Source organism: Crassostrea angulata, chromosome 9, assembly GCF_025612915.1.
Source record: "Crassostrea angulata isolate pt1a10 chromosome 9, ASM2561291v2, whole genome shotgun sequence".
NCBI lineage: Eukaryota > Metazoa > Mollusca > Bivalvia > Ostreida > Ostreidae > Magallana > Magallana angulata.
The window spans coordinates 18,324,862-18,348,949 of record NC_069119.1 but is presented as its reverse complement, the minus strand read 5'-3'; the positions used below and the strand labels follow the sequence as shown (position 1 = coordinate 18,348,949).

The 24,088-nt window shown below is 32.0% G+C and overlaps 2 protein-coding genes across 3 annotated transcripts in view; both read left to right on the top strand.

Moving 5' to 3' along the window:
• The first annotated feature begins 4,763 nt into the window (after positions 1–4,763).
• Positions 4,764–15,989, top strand: LOC128163904 (ATP-dependent RNA helicase DDX42-like). Its single transcript, XM_052827588.1, has 22 exons — positions 4,764–4,869; positions 4,961–5,048; positions 5,331–5,537; positions 5,766–5,892; positions 6,451–6,521; positions 6,740–6,893; positions 7,395–7,535; positions 7,895–8,014; positions 8,428–8,535; positions 8,729–8,797; positions 9,184–9,312; positions 9,609–9,708; positions 10,403–10,450; positions 10,830–10,927; positions 11,372–11,465; positions 11,634–11,714; positions 12,052–12,153; positions 12,498–12,599; positions 13,034–13,158; positions 13,581–13,691; positions 14,106–14,210; positions 14,775–15,989. Exons 3-22 carry the CDS (start codon positions 5,344–5,346, stop codon positions 14,889–14,891), a joined length of 2,196 nt encoding a protein of 731 aa, XP_052683548.1. The 5' UTR covers positions 4,764–4,869; positions 4,961–5,048; positions 5,331–5,343; the 3' UTR covers positions 14,892–15,989.
• A 2,083-nt stretch (positions 15,990–18,072) lies between these two features.
• LOC128162430 (zinc finger CCCH domain-containing protein 10-like) overlaps positions 18,073–24,088 on the top strand; it is a 58,551-nt gene continuing 52,535 nt past the window's right edge. For both annotated transcript variants that reach the window (XM_052825642.1, XM_052825635.1), the window contains exons 1-2: positions 18,073–18,152; positions 23,514–23,579. The gene's annotated coding sequence lies outside the window, so the exon portion shown is untranslated. The remainder of the gene's footprint in view (positions 18,153–23,513; positions 23,580–24,088) is intronic.

Below are 24,088 nucleotides of genomic sequence, written 5' to 3'. Positions count from 1 at the left end.
CACACACACACACACACACACACACACACATTATCTTTATTATCCAAAGATGTATACAGGTAAAACTGCAACATATGTTCAACATATGTTGCAATTCTACCTGTATAATATAGTTTCTGAGTTTATCCATGTAAATGTGATATTGCGGAAACATAAACTAAAGAGCCTCCTGTGATTAAGCGTGAATGTAATGCGCATGCGCAAGATTGTAAAATCCAAAAACCCAGATAATTTCCGGATTTTTTTAAAGGAATTTTCGTTAATTATTAATTAGCGAAGCTTGATTGAGAAAAAATTAAAATAAGTTGGTAATCTTCAAGTACCAATAATGTTTAATGGGGATGCATCGACAGTCAGTATTCAGCTCCATTATTACAAGATCTGAAAACATTGTGGTGATGTTTGGAAAGCCCAACAACAATGAAAACAAGAGAAAAACTGTCAATGTAATAGAAAAACGGGTTTTCTTTTGTATGAACAGTATCAATATAATCCATTTGTCATCCCTGAATTGATAAACACAACCCATTCAGTGAAACAGAATATCCTGCATGCAATATTCTGTGTGAAAATAACCATAAGTTCAACAGGTGGCAAATTCTTCATATATCATCAAAAGTCAAAACCCAAGTCATATGCATATTTCTGATATATGTACAATTAATCTGCAAAACAACAACTTCCAATCTTGAAAACTGTAGGAGGATTATCCGTACAATAAGAGTACCCTATAATTATGCAATATTCTGTAAGAAAATGACTAAGTTCAACAGTTGGTACATGTATTATTTTTAAATAAATAATCAAAAATCAAAATTCAAGTAACATGCACAGCTCTGATATGTGTACAATTAATCTGCAAAACAACAACTTCCTATCTTGAAAACTGTAGAAGGAGTTATCCGTACAATAGAGGTACCCTTTTGGCAGACGCCTGCCCGCCCGCCATTTTTACCATTTCAATAACCAGATTTTAATTTTGTTTGGAAAATCCGGTTAAAAAATCAAAGCAACTTTGCTTTATCCATTAAATTTTCCACATAAAAAATTACTTGCATAGAGCATATAAAACTACGGAAGCTTATTGAGGCCAGATCAGTGAATAAATTAATTTATTTTGCGTTAAATCGCATTAGTTTTTGCGTTTAAATGCAATTTTTTGCGTTTAATTGCAATGTATTTTGCGTTTAAATGCAAAAGATTGCGATAAAACGCAAAAAGTTATGCGATTAAACGCAAAGTGAATTGCGTTTAAACGCAATGTATTGCGTTTAATCACAAAATTATTGCGTTTAAACGCAATATATTTTGCGAATAAACGCAAACGTTTTTGCGATTAAACGCAATATTTTTTGCGATTAAACGCTATAATTTTGCGATTAAATGCAATGATTTTGCGATTAAAGGCAATGATTTTTGCGTTAAATCGCAACTAATTCATTTGCTTGTATATACACTTAGTATATGTACCAAGTCCGTGATTTGATGACACCACTTGACACATCACAAAGACTCAATTTCTGGTTTTCACTTGGAATAACTTATAATGAAATAGTAAGTTGTCATAACTTGAAAGCATCAGGCACTTCTAAGCAAACGTATCCTGAAAAGAAGGATCGCGCTATAAATAAATAAAAGAGAGAGAATAAGTCTTTGCTTATATTTGTTTCGAAATTCTTCCTTAGAGATGACATGCAAAATGGCTATTGATGGATGCACCAGTGATGTTTGCTTGCCGGATACTTTGTATCTAGACTGTGAGAAACAGTTAGATTGAAAAAACGGAAAAGACTTCATCGCAAAGAGCATTATGCCAATTGGCCTTATAAATAGAGGCATGTCGATTCGTGTGACAAATTAAAACAAAAGGAACTTGCACAAAAAGTTTCATTGATGACTATACTATGTAAATTTATTGTCTCCAAGTATAACCAAATTGAATAGCTTTTATAACCTTTTCAAAAAGTAAAACCATCTATTTGAATAGGTGATTCCATCTATTCACACTCAAAGAATGATACACGTATCCGTTTTTTCAAATATGTAATATCCCTTGTTCATAATTTATCATAAGATAAATAAGTGATTGATAGGTAATAATACCAATTCTAATAAATGCTATCACTTTTTCAATAGGTGATATCACTTATTCAAATCAATGGTATAACAATTACAATAAATGCCAAATCAGTTCGTCACATTGAATAAACAGTATCACTTTCATTTGACAATGATATAATAAAGCATCACTATTTGATTTTATTGAATAATTAAGATTCGATTTATGAGAAACAATATGAAAAACAATTAGAAATAGATGAGAGAGCACGACGGAAAAAGCGAGAAATGTCTAACATAACGTTTAATGAACAGATTGACGGATGATTGTGGCATACCATTAGTATGTCCTACTTATACATAACATAAGTATGTCATAAACCTCTTCTTGAAAAAGTCATGTTCAAATTAAAAAAAAAACAGTTTTGCAATAAAACGCAATAACTATTGCGTTTAAACCCAATACCTTTTGCGATTAAACGCAACGATTATTGCGTTGAATCGCAAAATTGTTGCGTTTAATCGCAAAAACGTTTGCGTTTATTCGCAAAAAACCCCGCAATATTACCTTTGCGATTAAACGCAATATTTTTGCGTTTAAACGCAAACCTTTGCGTTTTAACGCAAAACTTTGCGTTAAAACACAATGTTCTTTGCGTTTAAACGCAATAGCTATTGTGTTTAATTGCAATCTTTTGCGTTTAAACGCAAAACTTATTGTGATTTAACGCAAAAGATTGCAAATAAACGCAATAGTTATTGCGTTTAAACGCAAAAGAAATTATTGTTTCTGCTAAGCTGGCCTCAATAAGCTTCCGTATAAAACACTCAATGGATGTCAACTTCTGTAGAAATATACACATGTACCTACATTTTCGGACTAACTGCTGAATCATTCATTTATAGTAATTTGAAGAAAAGCTGCAGAAAAAAAGCAACCCTATTCGTGAAAAAAAGGAAGCCCCTACTTCTAGCATTTCCTCGTCAAACGGTCATGTGTTATTTGTAGCTTATATCAGTCATTGTTGATTTGAAAAAATAATATGATATAAATTAATAAAATCAGTAACAGAAAACTAAATGGGAAAAGGGAAATATTTAGTTCAAGTATTTTAAAAAGTGTTTTGAAAAGGCTTCTCTTTTTTCCCCGTATACTTGTACATGTAGATCTGTATCAAACCCACGAACGTTCGCTTGAACTTAATTCTGCTTGGTGTCTTATATGTATGTAATTTCTAAAGGAGCTGGTGGGGCAAAAAAATATTTTACATATATTTATTTATTTATTATAAACATTAAGATACGTCTTGTATGGTGCATAAGTTCTGACTCGGCAAATGTGTTGACTATGAAGAAAATACATGCATTTGAAGACAACCAAAGTTAACATGTTCAAAGCGTAATTGCACAAGTTGAACTAGTGACTGCTTCATTTGCCTTTTAATGAGATGGGGTCATATCTACGAAAGACGAATAGGGCCACATAAAAGAATATTTTTATTTGGTAATTACGATAAAAGATCTCGTTATTACGAGTTAATTATCTCATAAATACGAGAAAAGATCTAGTTATTACGAGTTAATTATCTCGTTATTACGAGAAAAGATCTCGTTATTACGAGATAAATTTCTCGTTATTACGAGAAAAGATCTCGTTATTACGAGTTAATTATCTCGTAATTACGAAAAAGGATCTCGTTATTACGAGAAAAGATTTATATACATGTAAAATGTTGCGTTTCTGAAAAGACCTAGTCGACTGGATCACCCTTTCAGTCTATCTTTTTCTTCCCAGAAGCGTTGATTTAATTTTGATTAATTTTTTTAAATAACAACGTTCATTATTCATGAATTTCTACATAAAATGATCGGATTTGACATTTTATCTTATATGAATACTTGGAAAGAGTTTTTAGCTTTTATATAATAATTCCACTCCGAAGTAAATACCAGGCAAACCTATAGTCGTAAAAACACAATTCTATTAGTTACAGATGACTTTATAAATGACTATATAGTTTCAATAATGGATAAATAGGATTTACCTGATTTGTGTTTTATATAATTGTTCAACCTACATGCATATTGAAAATAATTGATTTTTGTCTGAAAACTAATTAAATGTATCTTTCTTATTAATAAACAGTTCAATGAATTTAATTTTATTAATCAATATGCTTCGCTTCTTCTTCTGAAATTACTTTAAAACTGCTTGGTCTGATTTTATATCAAATTATGTGTACGCTTTTAAAGGATGATTATGCTAAGGATGTGTATGATACTAAACATGCAGTAGTTCATTCACTTTACATAAAGAGAAAGATCAATGAAATGTGCCATTTTAAATAGATCTTTTCTCGAAATAACGAGATCTTTTCACGTAAAAACGAGATAATTAACTCGTTATGACGAGATCTTTTCTCGCAATTACGAGATAATTATCTCGTAATAACGAGATCTTTTATCGTAATAACGAGATAATTAACTCGTTATGACGAGATCTTTTCCCGTAATTACGAGATAAAAATATTTTATTATGTGGCCCTATTCGTCTTTCGTACATATCAGTAAGAATGAGTGAAAAAATACTATATCACGTTTAAATTAACTCTGTTCATGTATTTCTCTCATGATTAACGGAAATCTAAATTTGACCATTATCATTCCGGTATTTAGACTGGTCGGTACTCTCTAGCGAATGAAGATAAAAAAGTAAGCATCAATACACACAGTTTTGAGACCTGTGCAGAGCGTTTTAGTAAAAATATCTGCGTGTAAACGATTCTTGCAGATATTTATGCTATTTGGAAAGTAAGAATACTAAATATGGAATTATAAACATGGCAGTTTCTTTCATAATTCTCATACGCTTCGCCTAATCGCCGTACATTGCACTTTGTAGAACTACTTTCATGTTTGGCTGGTTGGTGTCTTGTACACTTTTTTATGTTCCTGACCGTGCATAAGTTGCAGCATAACAAATAAATTCGGTAGGTATCATAATATTACAGATTTAACGACTAGCTATCATTTTTAGAATTCAAAGAATTATCCATGGAATAACCAGATAACGTTTTACAGCTGTAGATATCTTTCATTGAAGAAGGTGATTTTAAAGTTTACAATGATTTGTTAAGAAATCAATTCTTTTCTTGTCATGCATTAACTTAGTTGATTTCTGTTCATGCTTGAAAGTTTGCAATCTTGGGAAATGATCAATATTTGTAAAAGTCCTAGAACTAATACCAGTACTTTTAATGATTTGTTTGTAGAAATTATTTCACCATGTCCAGCAGGGGAAGTGAAAATAAGACGAAAGGGTTTGGATTTTCTGGTTTCACCATTTCCAAGAAAGAAGATTCAACAGCAAGCCAGTCAGGTTTAGGGGGAATGCCCAGTGGAGGATCAAAATTCATGCCCGGTCGATCATTTGGTTACCACACAAACATTGGCAAGAAGAGAGCAAGAAATGAAGACGAGTAAGCAATAAGTTGCTTTAAAACATCTATTGAATAATGATAACACTAATATTCATTGCCATCAAAGGTTTACTTTTGTACATGGTGTAGGAAATGGGTTTCGAGTGAAGTAATAAAATGTTTTTGGTCTAGATTAGAAGTCATTTTTAAATGGATACCATTTAAATGATAAACTAGTCTACTAGAATTCATAGATATATTTGATTCTCACAATGAATAAATGTGCAGGTATTTTGAGGAGGAGGATGAAGAAGACAACATGGCCTACCAGCCTGCTCCTGGAAGTCCAGGCGAAGAGAAGAATGAAGAGAGCGAGGAAGAAGACCCACTGGATGCATTCATGGCAGATATTGAAGTAAAACCTAAAAATATTAATTACTTGTGAATTGTACGATTATCCAATTATCCAGTGGCTCTATGGTTGCCGATTGAATATTTCACTGCTTTTTTTGGCCTTGAAGTGAGATTCTTAATTTTTAAAGAAAAAAGGATTTTTATGGATTCCCAACATAGGCAATATTGGAAAGGCTGGTACTAGAAATACCTTTTTTGTATTTACAAGTATTTCAATTCAAAAATTTGAGGACATAAGTTGTCTCCCATTTATTTTCCTTTAATATATGCAAAGTTTAAAATGATAAAAAAAATATGATTTTTATTCTTTACCATTATTTCACATTGTACGTGTGTTCAATCAAATTGAATCAATGCAAAGTTCTAATGAAAAAGGTTCTTGATGGAAAGATAACTTGATTGACATGTTTTGATGGAATGTTTTTTTTTGTTAGGGATATACATGTAAGTTTATATGTTCTTGACTCAAATCTTTTAAGGTTTGCATAAATCACTATCTAATCTGATTTTAAAAATAAAGACGGATGTGATTTGATGTTTTGAATTTTTGTTTTTGTAGACTGAAGTGAAGTGTCAACAACCAAAGGAATCAACAATCAAAGAAAAACCCAAAGAAAAGAAGAAAGAAAAGTAGGCTTATCATGTTGTCCCTCCTTCCCTGTATTCTGTAGAGTCCCTATTTTATGCGAATTCTCAATTCTGAAATTCAAATGTTTTGCATCAAATGTGAGAACAATCTTCTCCGAATTTATATGGATTGAAATTTCTTGTGGTTAATCGGGAATCTACAGTAATTATTAGGAGTCGATAAAAAGAAAATCAACAATTAAGATTGATGTAATTTACAGAGGCGTTCGTGATGACATTGATCAGGAAGATGACCAAGAATCATTTTTTCGGTACATGGAGGAAAATCCGCTAGCAGGTGTTGTGTTTGATGACGATGAAACTGTCATAGAATACGATGCTGAGGGTAACCCAATTATACCCGAGAAAAATAAAGTAAGTTGTCATAGTGCATCTAACTTTGTATTGTGAGTTTGTGTGCTTGCAAATGTCCTCAAAATGACAAACATTTAAAGAAATTAGACTAAGATTGGTTTCGAAAAAATAGTTCTATATCTTATAAATTCATTTTTTTTTTGGTCAAAATGATGTAAGTACCGGTATGTGTCCAAATACCTCTTTTGAATATCTTTCCTGAAAATTAGGTTACATTCAAATGATCATTAAGGCTTAAAGTTTCAAGCTTTACAATGTTTTCTCTATTAATATTTAGTGACAGAATCATAAATGATAAAACTCATGTGATTTTGAATTTGCAAGACAAACTTTCAGTTAATAGAAGTTTTATGTTGTATATCGCTGAAGGCCATTCTCATTGTATATGTTTCAAATGATCGATTCTCTACACTTGACTGTTATTAACATGCATTATAAATAGTCCATGAAACAGTATATGTTATAGAGCCAGGCTTTATTTTGTTTTGGTTTCTGTTTCAGATAATCGACCCCCTGCCTCCAGTGGATCACAGTGATATTGACTACGGACCGTTTGTGAAAAACTTTTACGTAGAACATGAAGACATTGCCAAGTTACAACCAAATGAAGTAGATGAACTGCGTAAAAAACTAGGGATAAGGGTAATACAGTAAAACTCGTTTAGTACAAACATGGATATTGCGAATTCACGGATATAGCGAAGTCATCTTGGATCCCTAGCTATGTAAATTAAATGAATTTCTTATACGGTTATAACGAATTACAGATATAATGAAGTAATTTCCTAGGTCCCAGTGACTTCGTTATAACCGAGTTTTTCTGTATCTTGTTTGCCTAATTTTTATGAATATTGCAGTTTTTTCTCAAGAAAAAATTCCAGTCACCAGATACCTAAAGATAATAAAAAATATGTCCAAAAAAATGTCAATTTCATCTATGATTAAAGATCTGCTTTCCTATAGTCAAATAAATCAAAGAATTTCCGTCAATTTAATTACAGGTATCGGGCTTCAATCCTCCAAAGCCAGTGTCTAGTTTTGCTCACTTTGGTTTTGATGAAAATTTGATGAGCGCAATCAGAAAATCGGAGTTTTCACAGCCCACACCTATACAAGCCCAGGTTTGTACTACTGTACTTATTAAATTAAATTGAATTGGAAGAAAAAACTTTAAACATTAACTGGCATATCTCTTGAAGAAATGACTAACTGGTTATATCATTTTCTGCAATTTTAGAACCTCTGATGGAAATTTACATTCTGTTCAATGCTTATGATACAAGTAATTATAGGACTATAAATTTAATTTTATGCAATGTATTTGTTTTGATTTAGAACAAAAAATATCCGTTTAACACTATCAGATTAGGTGGAACCTTCGGTATTTTAAATATATATGTAATAATACAATGAGTAGTCTATGAAATGAATTTCAGGAATATACTAGGGAAATTACATTTGTTCTGTGTTGTGAATACAAATTACTGAAGTGGACTTATTCACAATGTTTTTAGAAAGATTTGATGTGTTACAGGGAATTCCGCTGGCTCTTAATGGTCGTGACATCATAGGTATAGCAAAGACAGGAAGTGGTAAAACAGCGGCATTTTTGTGGCCCTTGCTGGTTCATATCATGGACCAGGTAAATTTGATATACCTTTCTATTATACTTTTTTTCCAAATCATATATAAATGACAAATTATCATTATTTCAGAAATTTTGTTTATCAGATATTTAATATATTCAATCTATACAGAAATAAAGGAAAATGAGAAATATGAATAGAGACACATTTTTTGTGCATTCATTTTTTTTTCCAATTTTATTTTTCTAGCGAGAACTTGAAGAGGGAGAGGGACCAGTAGGATTGATTCTTGCCCCAACCAGAGAATTGTCTCAGCAGGTACTCTGTCTGTATTAGTGACCCAGTCTTGTTTATTTATATAAGTAAAAAAAATTTCTACTAAAATACTTGGTGGTGTTTTTTTTCTTACTTTTGAAGTAGGAAAACCAACATTACCTTCACTTAACAATTAAGCAACTGCATGTAAAATTAACTTTACTTGCTATTTATTTTTAAACATTGAATAATATCAAATAAAATAGGAATTGCAGCACCTACTTGTACCACTAATTAAAATGTCATGCAATTGCTGAACGTTTGGTTGCTTTGAAAGTCCCACCTTAAGGCCCAGGCATCTAATCATAGATGTGCCCCCCCCTCCCCCCAGCAAATTTTTTTTTTCAATTTTCAGTAGAGTATTGACGTGTGTCAAATTTCTTTTGCAGATATACCATGAAGCCAAGAAGTTTGGTAAGGTGTACAATATCAATGTGGTGTGTGCGTACGGTGGGGGCAGCATGTGGGAGCAGACCAAGGCATGCCAGGAGGGGGCGGAGATTATTGTGGCCACGCCCGTAAGTACAAATGAACTCTTATAGATCTCCTCCTTTTGTCTCTTCTGGCTCCAAGAGCCTTTATGTTGACATGCATTGATTCAATTTGTGAAATATCCAAATTTCAGAAAGGTAAAGCTAGGGAAAGCCTTTTCATCCATGAGTAATTATTACATGAATAATTATTATGTGTAATTACAAAAATGATAGAAAAGTTTCTTATTACAAGTTTTGCTTTGTAATCCAACCTTAAGGTTGAATCTTTGCCATTGTAAAGCTATAAGGCTATGTTTATATAGTCTGAAACTGGTTTGTAGGGTCGACTGATTGATCTAGTAAAGAAACGAGCCACCAATCTAGAGAGGGTGACGTACCTGGTGTTTGACGAAGCTGACCGAATGTTTGACATGGGATTTGGTGTGTACTCATGGATTTTATTAATATTTGGGTTTATCCATGCTTTTTTATAATAAAGCTAGATTGCACTGAAATGATCATGTGAGTTTTATCGTAGTTCTTTTGTGTTAAACAGAGTTGAAATGAAACAGAGTAGTTATTGAATTGAAACAAATTGTTACATGTAGCTTTTATCTTTGCTAGCCAAAGGCTTTGAATCACTCTGCTTAGCAGAGTGGACCAAAAAACCTTGGCTACCAAAGATGTGTAGCTTTATGCATTGTTAGATTTGATGACTGAATTTCTCTTTGTAACTCTATTTTTACTTTGTTTAATGTCCTGTTCAGTAATTTTTTATCCATTACAAAAATAAAAATGCCTCAATGTCCCATACAATATTGTAGTCTTGAAACTTGTCATGAACTTAAAGAAATGTTAATGAACTAGTCATGTTAATGCCAAAAAGAGCGAGGACTTAACTGAAACTATGTATGCAGGGTTATTTTCACCCCTCTTCAATTGCAAATGGTTTCGTCCCGTCTTAAATTCGCCCATAGATTGTTGTATTTAGATAGAGATGATATGGTACATTGGAATTTTCCCAGTCTTAAATTCGCCCTCTTATAACAAATAAAAGGGGGCGAAAATTTCCCTGTATACAGTATTGTGCTTTGTGTGTACTTTTTGTCTATGATGATTTTAATTTTCTATTCAGAGCCTCAGGTTCGTTCCATTGCTAACCACGTGAGACCAGACAGGCAAAGTGAGTACCTGTATATACACGGCACTTGACATTTAGTAGAATTAATTAAAGCAATAATGCACTCATGTACATATAATCGCTGACAAGAGAACATTTAATAGTGTCCTATAATAAGGAAGAAAAAAAATAAAGGACACGTAAGGTACAATGGGCTTACTTGATACATAGAGGACAATGGATTTTTTATATTAATGTACCTGTAAAAGACTAAACAAAGGAAGCTTTTACATGTACTCTCAATAACCTGTTTGTAGCAATTCATTGTACATTGATTCAGTAGATGCACCGGTTTATGATCACTTATAAAATTCAGTGTTGCTTCTTCTTTGTACAATTATTAGAAAATCATTTATACTAATAAAATATTTTATAATTCTAGCTATGCTGTTCAGCGCAACATTCAGGAAGAAAGTGGAAAAGTTGGCCAGGGACATCTTACTGGATCCTGTCCGAGTTGTACAGGGGGAGGCAGGGGAGGTAATATAGGGGTTGTTGTCGGGCAAATTAGTGTCCATAGCAACCACTTTACATTATTATCAAATTTTCACAAAATCAACAAAATTTTTTCAATGCATTTCTTTGTCAAGTTAATACATGTCAGTTACCATGCTACCACTTCTACCATATATTTTTGTTATCATGAGAATCTCTCAAGAAAAATGAAAAATTCTTTGTTTTATATTGAACACATAAATGTTTAGCTAATCAAAAAAGGCGTTACAACCAGAATTAAATTATAAATCTATGCACTAATCAAGTATTTGACAATAATTATGTAAAATTTATTACAGTTATAAGAGACTTAGACAATCAAAAAAGGAAAGTCAGTCACCATAGTAATAGCATCACTTTGCTTTTCTTCTGTTTCTGCAAATTTTCTCAAGATGATCATTTGAAATCTGTTTCAATGTGTATCACTAGGCAAATGAAGACATCACTCAAGTAGTAGAAGTTCTCCCTCTGGGACCGGCCAAATGGACGTGGTTAATAAAACGCCTGGTGGAGTTCACAACAAGTTAGTTCACTTTTCCTATGTAAAACATGACTAATTAGATTTTATTTACAGAAATTCTATACCAAATTTACCCTTCATTTAGCCTGGTACATTTACTTAACATACTGACTTGTAGACAATCAATCTAAATGTATGTAACAAATATTTTTTTTTCCCTGATCATTTCAGTTGGGAGTGTGTTGATATTTGTAACAAGGAAAGCTAATGCTGAAGAGTTGGCTACCAACCTCAGGGCCAGGGATTTTAAAAGTGAGTTCAGTCATTGCTGTTACATATCACTCAAAACTTGTCTTAATCTGATTCATAATCTACTATCAATATACCAACTGAGATTATGATTCCAAAGTGAGGCAGACAATATTTTGGAATTTGTATTGCCACTAATGAATGCATATTCATATTAGATTGGGTAACATGTAAGTATTCACATCAGAAAAATGTAGATTGTTCACATATTGGTATCCTCATAATATATCTGGCTGGTTACTGATAATCATCGGGATCGTATCTTGTTTCATCCTCTTTATTTTGATACAATAAGACAGCTTTTGTAACAGTTACTCTAGCATTTATCGTCTCGTTTCAGTTGGTCTCCTGCATGGTGATATGTCTCAGATGGAGAGGAATGATGTCATCACCACATTCAAGAAGAAAGAGATTCCAATATTAGTGGCCACCGATGTAGCAGGTATGTACTCAGAGTTAATTTTGCTCCATGTTTTTTTACGCCCTTCTACACTTGCTTTTTTTTGCTCCGTCTTGAAATTTGCCGAGTCACAGTTGCATGATAGATACACTTTCTTACTTAAAAGTAGTGTAAAAATTGTTAACAATTCATTTAGTCTTAAATTCGCCTGCTGACAGCGAGGGCAAAAGGGGCGAAAAATGAAACAGGGCGAATATTTCCCTGTATACAGTATCAGAACTGTGGTTGGATGTAGCGGAATGATGATACACTTTACCATAAGAATGCACAATGATATATAGTTGGATTTGATGTAAAGTTCTCCTAATGTTTAAATAACATTTCAGCTCGAGGTCTGGATATTCCCTCCATTAAGACGGTTGTTAACTATGATGTAGCCAGGGATATAGACACACATACACACAGGATAGGCAGAACGGGACGTGCAGGTATGTATATATACAAATGATGGGATGTTTTGTGTACAAAAATGTACGTGCACAGATGCACCTGACAAAAGTTAAAATTCTCATCAACGCAGAAATTTATGAAGGTGTATGTTGTTTATTGCTTTGAAATTGGACCGATATCAATACAGGGTGAACATTTTTATCTTTCATGCTTATTTATCATACCATCTTGAAATGAAAATGAACTCCATATTAAACAGTATTTTATTTGAACTATGAAGCAGTATTAGTAATGACTTAAACTGTTGATCACTTTGTGTTTTAACTTAACAGGAGAAAAAACTTTTGAGTACACACTGGTTTATTTATCATACAATCTTGAGATGAAAATGAACTCCATATTAAACAGAATTTTATTGAAATATAAGCAGTAAGGAATTAAACTGTTGACACTTTTGTTGTTTTATTAATAGGAGAGAAAGGTTTTGCGTACACACTGGTCACAGAGAAGGATAAAGATTTCGCCGGACATCTTGTTCGTAACTTGGAGACTGCCGGGCAGCATGTTCCCCATGCTCTACTGGAGCTAGCAGAAAAGGTTGAATAGTTTTGCTCACGAAGAATACTTTCATTTAAACATTTATTGCAAATGTATACGTTTTATTGAAAAAGGATTGTTTACAATTTTTATGAATCATACTGACATGAATGTAGATTTTCATACTTCCTGCGAAATTTAACAGAAAATGTAAAGAGAAGGTTCTGCAGATAATAGATTCTGAAAGTTGAAATTTGAAAATATATATAAACATATCTTATAAATATTTTCTAGATGATGATGTTGATGATTAATGGATTTAGCAATCTAGATATCTATTAAATATCATTTTCCTTTTAACAGCAAAGTTAAGCTAGATGATGATGTTGATGATTAATGGATTTAGCAATCTAGATATCTATTAAATATTATTTTCCTTTTAACAGCAAAGTTAAGCTATAATATTTCTGTTCTATATTTAGAATCCATGGTTCAAGAAAATCCGAGGAAAGCAGGGAGGAAAAGGGAAGAAATTAAACCTCGGGGGTAAAGGTCTCGGGTTCAAGGAGAGACCTGGCCTTGGGGCAGAGAGTGTGAGTATCTAGGTCAAAGGTCAAGGTTCGCCTCTTTTAACTTACTGTGGAATCATTAGAATTCGTGGTGACTCAATTTTCGTAGTATTCATGGGTAAATCCTCCCCCACGAGTTTTAATCCTCAACGAATACAATTTTAGAAAAAGTTATGAAACAGTAACCGATGCATCCACGAAATTATATCCCTACGAATGAGGAAAAAAGTAACAATCCACGAAAATTGGCCCCCACAAATTAAAATGATTCCACAGTACTTTCCACATTGGGAGGAGCCCCTTTATATGACCCAAATCAGGGAGAATGATGGCCCTGCCACATGTTTATCTATTAATGACTAACTGCTACATGTATCTAGTGTCTTGTATTAAGTCACTTAAAGGCCTGATGTTTGTAACAAGTTGATTGTTTTTCAGAGTACCAAAGTGCAGGACTCCTCAAGTCTGAGCAGCTACCGAGGAATCGGTACATCAGCCGGACCCCAGAGTGACCGACTGTCCGCCATGAAGGCTGCCTTCACTGTAAGCTTCATTTGTCTTAGTTACTGTGTTTTCATTGTTATTCAATGTACACTATATTTTGTGGAATTTGTTGCTGATTTCATGGAAAATGTCATTAAATTCATAGGTTTACGCCATATTTTACGCAAGTACTTAATTCTGCAATTTAGCTGTTTTGTATCAAATCGCGAAAATTTAAAATTGCCAGCTCCAATTTTTTTTGGTTTATAATTTCATACTCTGGTAGTTGAAAATTGTCTATGAAATATTAGTCAGATTTTGAAAACTGCATTGTTTGCTTCTTACAATTTTACATGGATATTAATTCCTTGCATTTAATAAGGAGTCTACAGCATCCTTAAAAACTGTGTTTAAATCCTTAAAATTTGATGCCCAGAAATATCAATAAAAAACAAGTAAAAACCTGTAAGCTTCACCTTCTTATGTTACAATGGTTTCATCTTTATTCATTTAACACCATTTTTGGGCATGTATTTTTTTTCTATAGCATTGTAAATTTTATGACTCTCTTATCAGTGGAAAAGAAGATTAAAACTGTAATCTGTTTTCGATGTCTTCCCTCAGGCCCAGTTTAAATCCAACTTTGTCGCTGCCGAGTCAACAAGCATGCCGAAAGTAGAACCCGGTGTTTATAATCCCATTAACAGCAGTAGTAGAAAGAAGAAAAGTCGATGGAATTAGCACCAATTTCTGAACCATTTATACACATGTACTGTAACTAGGTCATTTGAGAATGCTGTTGAAAACTAGGCCAAGTCCAGCATAGCATTTGGAACTAAACCAACAGCAGTATGAAACAACACCCTGAGCATGCAGTATGGAACTAGGCCACAAGCTGTGTAAAACCAAGAAAAACACCAGTTTAATATTTATACATGTGGCTCACAGCTCACTGCACTTTTCCAGTGTCTGAATCTTTTGTGTGAATTTTGAACGAGAAGCAGTGATGGAGCCCAAACAAGCAGGTGGGTATGATAAGGTCCAGTGATGGTTGGCTACATGGCAAGCAGTAACAGATCTTCATTAGAATTAAATTGAAAATATAGACATTTACATATGCAGCTGAAAATATAGACAGTTTACATATGTAGCTGCTCTAATGCTAAAACTAATTAGTCCATTCATTCATCTGTGTTCATTTTTTAGCTGTCAAAGTCATTTTTTTAATAATATTGTTTTAAAAATACCAGATTATCATAGAGTTCATTTCTACTGTGTGTTCCTTTTTTTGCCATGATGCTATGTGTTATAGAAGTTATGTTTTGTTTATTTCATTAGACAATTACATGTTTATGTGTGCTGCTCTCCTGTTCTCTGTGAATATGTGAATTACATGTACCTATGTAAATTACATGTATGGCTATGAATAAACTTGCTGTGTGAATTTTTTTTTTAATTCTAGGTTGAGCATGCATCTTTTAAATCAATAATTAGTACCGGTACTCTAAATTTGAGACTTTTGAAAAAAATAAATTTTTCTTAGCATGTGTGTGTATAATTACTGTTTCCTTTGTTTGTTACTTGATAATGTTACTGTGTACATTAAAAGGCCCTGGATTATCAGATTCTACAAAGCAAAAACCCAGAGATACATGTACTTGCATTAACAGTTTGAATTCACAGAGAGAAAAAATATATTTTGATAAAAATGTAGAGATTTATTATTGAAAAAAAGTTTTTTTTTATAAGACTAAGTCTTTATTGAATTTTTTTTTTTACTTATGGCTCATAATGAATTAATAATAAATTAATAATAAGTAATAAATGGAGTTATTTGCTTATGTTGTTCTTTTCATTCAAGAATATGTTACTGTTACAACATCATTTTTAGTTCACCCGAGTCACTTGGGAATAAAGATAACCTTTTAAAAACAAATACCTGTTTACAAGTTCAGCTGAAAAAAATTTATTCATCATTTGTAGTTTTTTTTTTAAATAAACTTAATAATTGGTCTTTACCATGAAGGTGATTAAAAAATCCCCCCCCCCCCCCAATTATGGAAATTAATGACACTTGGGTGAAAATTTGGGTCATAGGGTTGTGATATTAGTAAATGACAGTTCTCTAAGAATCTATTTTCCCCATAGATACACAGAGAACAAAATCTGTACATTTTGATGCCAAAAATTTCCTGGACATTTTACTTTAGATGTCATATCTTTACTTGCCTCTGAATATATCTTTTAAACACCTTCACTAGCCCCGCAAAGGGAAATGATGTGATTTGTTTAGAGGTAAAAATGACGACTCTTGATCAGGATATAAATATAATGAACTTTCCGAAGTTGCTTAAGGGGGAACGGGGTTGCAGTGGAAAATTATTTGTCAATGATTTTTTTAATTTGCTTTTTAAAACACATTTACATTAAGATGCCCACTGCATCATATATCATTTTCATGACTGTTATGAATTTTTTTTTAACAATTTTAATTTTCTGCAATATTTATTTTATTTGATGGAATTTATTTGAAAATCATATTTATTAATTTTAAGAACGAAAACAATTTTCAAAATTGTTTACAACATTGGCTTTTTTACATGTACATAGCAATATCATAATTTTATCAAAATATTGCCGAAATCAGCACTTACAATTTTGAAGATTTTGATTCTTAATTTGAACAAAATAAAAACTGAACTTTATTTATTTTACAACGATTGATAAACAAGTTCTACAACTTATATTAATATCTCTCGTTGGCACGGATGTTAGCGCGAGGGGGTCATTGGTGTGGGAAGAAGCCGGAGTACCCGGAGAGAACCCACGTGTCCAAGCGGGCGAACGCCATACCCTATCACATACTACCTCTGTCGATCACGGGGATCGAACTCGGGTCGCAGCGAGTGCATTGTCCACTACGCTACCTGGACACCTAATTTAGTATCTTGAACAAAATGTGATGGCACATCAAAACTTGTCAATGAATTTTTTAAAAAAATTTCATGTATTAACCTTAGCATGTGCTTTATAACTAATTAAATTTTCATGTCAACTTTCTTGGCATTTAAGAGAGAGACTACAATTATAGGAATCACCCCACCCCTTATTCTGGAATTATGACCTTTTGTGACAAATTCTGTTTGGAACCATCAAAAAAGTAATGCATTATTTAGATTTATCAATTAACATGAACAGATCATTATTAGAATATTTATCTGATTACATTAACTGCTTATGATTTTGTACATTTACATTTTTAAAATTAAAAATGTTAAATTTCCACCAGCTCAGGTTTTGACAATGATTACTTCAGAGCCGTTTAGTACCGGAAAAAGATCTATCAAATCCTGTATGACGTCATAATAAATAAATGACATCACAGTTATATACAATCAAATTAATTATGATGTCATAATTGAGTTTGCACATTAAAGCATCATTGCAATGATAGTCACGTGATATGTGTCCTGCTTCCCCTTAAAAGGGAGTTTGGGAAAACTTTAAAGGCAAATAAACTGGTGAATCAGTAGTTAAAAATCTCTCAGAAATTTATTGGTATAAAAATATTTACAGAATTAATCTTATATGAATATAATAATCCAAAGCGGTGAGCAATTAATATGCAGTTTTTTGTTATGATGGAACTGTACAGTAGCTCTTGTAACATCTGTCAACCCAAATTTCCCAGTTTTGCTGTTTGTAAAGTTTCAGATTTTTCTTTTGTTTCTATAATTTCTAGATTAATCTAGTATATTGGTGATAAAGTGTCAGTTTTTTTCTTTTTTTTTATTTCTAAATTATGACCATGTGTGAAGAGCAAGAAACATGAATTGTATTTTAATGTTAGCATTGCGGGCAACGGGCCTCTTTTTTAATTAACATCGGGCTCGTTGTGTAAATATATGTATACATGTAGCTACTTTCACTTTCCTCTCTGCTGCGCGCTTTGGACGACAAAGCAGAATTATGCACATTTATCCTCACTATTTCAACAAGAAAGTAAGTTGGTCTTTAAGTTTACTGTAAGAAAAATTAAGTTCAATGTTTAAAGATTGTTTAAGTCGACAAAAACAATGTAATTTGTAATAGCAAAATACGGTAATCAAGGTAATTATCTTTTTTGGTCTATTTTTTTTTTGGTACCCTAAGCTTGTTGCGAATGACATTGTCCCCACTCTCAGAACAACGAATATTTTTATCTCTAAGATATTTGTTGAATGAGTTACTCATAGATAATATACATTAACCGAAGAATTTGTACTTGAAATATGAATTACACGGAAATATTTCTTAACCCCCCCCCCCTTACTTTTCTCATCCCTACTATCGAGAGCTCATCGACATTATCAGTATTTTTCCTGTTGTTCTGATACTGAAAACTTTATTAACCATCCCTAGGTGCCGGTAATTTTTAAGTTTTCTGATTGCTACACTAATATCATGAATATTGTAGGATTTTTTTTTTGGTCTATCATTAGCACTGGATATCCCCCTGCAATCAGGGCAGTGTTTATTCAGTCCTCTAGCTATCAGCAGCAATTAATTGATTGCAAGTATTGCTCATACTAAGCAGTGAATATTAACCTTGTTTTTTTTTTCATTAAAACTTTCAAGGTAACAAGAAACACAAATATTTATTTTCATGAGAAATGTTTACCAGTAGATTTCTGTTAACATATTAATTAATTACACATTCATAAGTATGCTTCATATTTAGGGTAAATATTGAAAAGAATTATAATGTTAAAATTATGAAGTTGCTTTAGAATTTGTTTGGTTTTTTTTTTTTTGCATTTACATGATAAAAATCATAGCCAGGGTTTTTATTTTTCCTTTAAGTTATGTTCATTTGTTTTGTCTATACAATTGAATATGGTTTCAAATACAAACTCGCTAATATGGAACCACTCATACCAAAAGCAAAACATACATTTGGCTGCCTCCATTATACCAATTTAAGATAAAATGTTTCGCATGATTGCTGTTCATACAAACGTAGCAGCAGAAACATGTTTTTCATTGTATTTACTTCTTTAGGTTTATTTATACAAACAAAAAAGTTCTAATTATTCTCCTAAAACTAAGCAAAACACTTATAAGGTTGCATGTTATAGCTGGTTGTTGGTTCTACAGAAAAGTGCCCAGTTTTACAGATCATAGAAGTCTGCAGGCCTTTGCTGTTCCTCCTGTATTTTTCAAGAAACAATTTGACGTCATTATATATAATATTTAAATGTTATGTCAAATGAAGTTCAATGTTTATCTTATTTATGATAAACATGATAAACCAATTAATATATACAGGTATATTTATTCATTTATAAATTATATGAACATGTATATTTTCTTTAGAGTAAATTATATTACTAGAATTTGCAAAGTTAGTTATTGTGAAGTGTTAAAGCTTTATCGAAAATGAATACCGGTAAATCATTAAAATACTTTCATCATGTTCTTTAAATTTTATTTTTTTTGTCTGCAGTTTAGTTCTTTCTGAACACTTCTTCATCATTAATATCTATGTGAAATATAATAAATTAAACAAAAACTTCTGTAATAAAACACTGATGGACAGTTATTTTCATCAGTAATGACAAGAGCCTTAATTTATCAAATTCCCTATCATAAATACAGCAGAGAAGTCGGAAAGTAGAAAATGAAGTGGAAGTTTAATTCAATTTCAGCAATGATTTTTGCTAACAATCCAGAGGCAGAGTCTGTTTTAGCGTTGGGATCAGCTGTTCCAAACGCTCCATTCTCTTGATTATTCATGGAAGTCTTTTTTTGAGTCCCTGGCAATCAACATCAGCCTTTTATGTCTAGAAGTGCACTCTGGGAAAAGTTACGCTCGCATGGCTTCTCTTCCTTCTCCTGTCTCTCCAGAGAACAGGAAGAAATTGGAAGGTTTCTAGAAAATTTGTCACATTGCTGATGGTGACTGATTGGTTAACTCACTGGTAACGGGTGAAATGAAGCGAAACGATTGGTCCGAATTAAAAATAAATGCAATTTGTAAAGTGGTCCATGTTATATACATATGACTAAAGATGTGTTAGAGTCTACACTTAATTTAACAGATTAACTGAATGAGTAAATCTGATACTGTGTATTTTTTTATACTGCTTTTTTTTTCCAGCTTGTCACAAAATTTGCAAAAATGTGGAAAATGTGTGAATTTTTTATTTGCGTCAGGTTTTTTTTTTTTTTTGACTTTTTAGTTTCTTATAGCAAACAACATACGGGATATAATTTCTACATAATGTTAAATTTAATCAGGGGAAAAGTGAAAATTAGAGAAAAGCAAAAATTACTGGATATGGGATATATTCCTTTTATAAAGGGGAATGGGACACTTTTGTGTTACAGTATCAATTTGGATAAAAAAAGCATGTCCAAAAATATAATCAACAATGACATTAATAAAAACATGATTGATATATTTTGAATTTTTATGTTATTTAGCAATAAAGTTAAAACAATATGAGCTGCAATTTTTATGCTGAAATTTTGTTTAACGAAAATATTATTTACTATTAAAATGACTAAATATATCATGGTTTTTAAATTTCTGTTAGCCCTATTTTGTGGAAAAGGCCATTAAGAACCTTTAATTGAAGAAAAATTGAATTATTGTCATCCTGTACAAAAATTGACCTGCTATATATTTCTTAGAAGAGAAATCTTTCTTCTGACAAAAATTAATAATATTTTCAAATCTTTTTTGTTATAAAAGTTTAAGTTACATGCAGACTTATTCTTATACTATCAAGTTTTTGCAGCAAAATAAAATTCTAAAAAATACAGCTCATATTGCTTTAAAAAATTTAAATAATAAGGTTTGAATTATAAAAAATCAGATTTCTTTCCATGAAATTGTCTCTTTAAAATGGTTAATAAAATGGTTATAAAAGAAAACGCTATTGAAATTACTAATATTAAAGTTTTCCCATTTCATGAAGTCTTACTAGAATTCTTACTAGACTGTAACATGTACAGTACAGTACAAAATCATACAAACTGTATAGATTCCCATGTCATGATGCAGGAAATGCAGTGTTATTTATCATCAAAGTTTAATCTTTATGGAATTGACAGACTATAAAATAATAAAATATGTGAATCTTCCATTTTGAAAAAATGACATCAAGTGTTAATAATTCAAAGATATTAGAATTGACATGATAGGGGATATATGCAACTGTTAAATTTTTACTTGTTGCAACTAAGGATTTAATTGACAATTCCTGTGTTTGGCTGATATCTAGAGGTTTTTAGCGTGTTTATTAAGACGATTCTCCGGAGAAGTAAGCTCAAATTACAGACGCATCATTTAGCCATTCCAGGTAGATTCTCCGTACCAGACTACAGTTTTATCGCCCGATGATTACTAAGCCTCAAGGACAAGACAACCTTAATTGCCCGTTGTCGGATATCACAATCGTTAGAGAGAGACGTCGGATATCACAGTCATTAGTGGAATATTCGAAAGGAATCGCATGTCTACTAATCTGAGAGCCATAAAGATTTGTACGAGGATCGAGACAGAATGTGGACATTGCTATCACTTAAATTTATCTAATTTGGCATTTGTTATGATGCCTTAGTTTTTGATGATGGGCTTTCAGAAAAAAATGTGTAGGATTGATCATTTTTCTTGAGGTATTGGACAGATTATTTTCAGGATATTATCTTTATGTTTTGTTTTTCTTTGAATGTTGTTTGAATTTATCAAATGATATAACTGTTGATCCTCAGTGTGCGATAGTATGACGTTTGATATCAAATATGAACATGCAAAAAAACTTGAGGATTTTGCAGTACTGCAGTGTTAAAATTGCTTCGTCATTCTATCTAAGTTTTATTTTAAAATATGGTTTGTAAATTTTGGGAGAATTCAAAAGCATATAGGAATTAAAAAAATAAGATTTAAATCTGAAAGTATTATATTTTGCTTCAAACTTTTATTGATCGTACCAGCTGTTTTACTTATAAAATTGATATACCAGTACCATGATAATGATGAAAATAGTATGAAGTTTTAGGTCTATACTATTTAAAGTTTTCTCTTTTTCCAAAAAAAATTGAAATTTGTCATTATTCCCATTAAATCATATTTTAAACAAAATGTATTTTGAAAATCAATCAAGATTTGCTGAATCCATGCAATAAAGAAATCTAATTGTTATCAATATATTGAGACAGCGTAGTAACGAAAAATCATTAAATGCTTTTGATAAAAGACTTTATAATGGAGGTTGTTAAAGCATTGATTTTTGAAAACGCTGAAAAAAAAATCAAAACTTTGTGGTCTACTTCAAGATGGTAATCGTTACTTTAAGGAGAGGAAAATAGGAAAAGTTTGAACATTTCTGCGGAAACTTTCCAGGAAATTGTAAAGCCATAACTTAGCCTAATGAAACAGCAGATGATTTGAGAAAACTGAAATCAATAAAAATCTTATGGCAAAAATCTGTAATAAAACCACTGTAATCACCAATTTATCGCATCTTTATTTTAGTTGTTGTCGCTGTTCCGATTGGGTTTCAGGAATTATGAAACTCCCTAATGAGTCCGAATCATACTTTTCTTTACGCTTTGAGGAAATGGATGAGATTTTTTTTAACTCGAAAAACGTATCATCTGTAAAGTTTACATATAACTTTGTAATGGAAAGAGCTACAGAGAAAAGATTATGGTTAATAATGCATCAGATTTTACCTGAAGTGTAGATCTCACTCACGAACTGAAAGAGAATTAGCGAACATGCACAGGAATACTTTGAGACATTAACGTGCCAGTCGCTGGCGTAAATCCAGATTTAGTTCGCTACAACACGTAGCCTTTCTCAGGACTTTACTTTTGTCTCAGAAGCCTTAATATGGTATTAGCTGCTGTCACGCAAATAGATCAAATTTTGTACAAAGCCTTGAGCATCACATCCAAGTTATTTTGGTTTTGAAATCCCTCAAACTAGAAGTGAAACTTTTGAGTCTTTTGGATAAGCTCTGAGCTTAAAGACCAAGGTCTGGTTTTACTGCAGATGCAGGATATTTTATCATTAACTCTCATTATTCATTTTTGCCCAAATTGCCTTGCATATAGTATTAAATATGGAAATCCTAAACGTCTACATTTGGTGAATAATAAAATTTGAATAAAATTATTTCTTTCGGACCTAAAGTGGCAATTTTGAGCATTTCATTCAATCATTTTACATGCAGCCATTTTACTTTGTTTTCATTGATATACCTAACGGTACATATATGTTTTCAACTTACTTTTAATTCAGTATATGAATTGTTAAACCTAAGTAATATGCCTTCTAATATTTTCTATCCATGTCTTTATATTTTTTTCCAGGTGACTATTCATTGATATTCCGACATTGTGGTTTTTGGGGATGTCCAAATAGGCAGAATTTAAACTGTAAGTAAGCCTTGCTAAAGCTATAAATATCATTTAATTATAAATTGTTTCCAAAATGGTATTTAGTTTACATCTTAATTTTATTATCATGATTATCCCACATACTTTACAATCTGAGTAAATATTTTGTTCTGTAAGATATAAAGCAGTACGTGTGTATTTAGTGTAATATGTAAATGTACCAGTAATGAACTAGTGTACACATTGGTTTTTCTTTCCCTTATGTTATTTTCGCCTTTCTACACCTGCAAACAACTTCACCCCATCTTAAATTCACTCAGATGCATTTGTGTTAGAAGAGATACGTGTATATTATTTGCAACAATGGAATTCGCCCAGTCTTAATTTTGCCCCATGACAACAAGGGGCAAAAATAATTAATACAGGGGCGAATGTTTCTCTGTGTACAGTACCCTATTTCTTCAATGCATCACCATTAAATGATTCATTAAATGAGTCTTAAATTCGCCCCTTGACAAAGAGGGTGAAAGGGACAAAAATAATGTGGG

What these genes read in the sequence shown, in the direction of transcription:
- LOC128163904 (XM_052827588.1), top strand. Translation starts at nt 5,344, where the DNA reads ATGTCCAGCAGGGGAAGTGAAAATAAGACGAAAGGGTTTGGATTTTCT. An exon ending in TACAGGGGGAGGCAGGGGAG is followed by an intron (nt 10,928 to 11,371) that starts GTAATATAGGGG and finishes GTGTATCACTAG; the next exon opens with GCAAATGAAGACATCACTCA. An exon ending in AGGCAGAACGGGACGTGCAG is followed by an intron (nt 12,600 to 13,033) that starts GTATGTATATAT and finishes TTTTATTAATAG; the next exon opens with GAGAGAAAGGTTTTGCGTAC.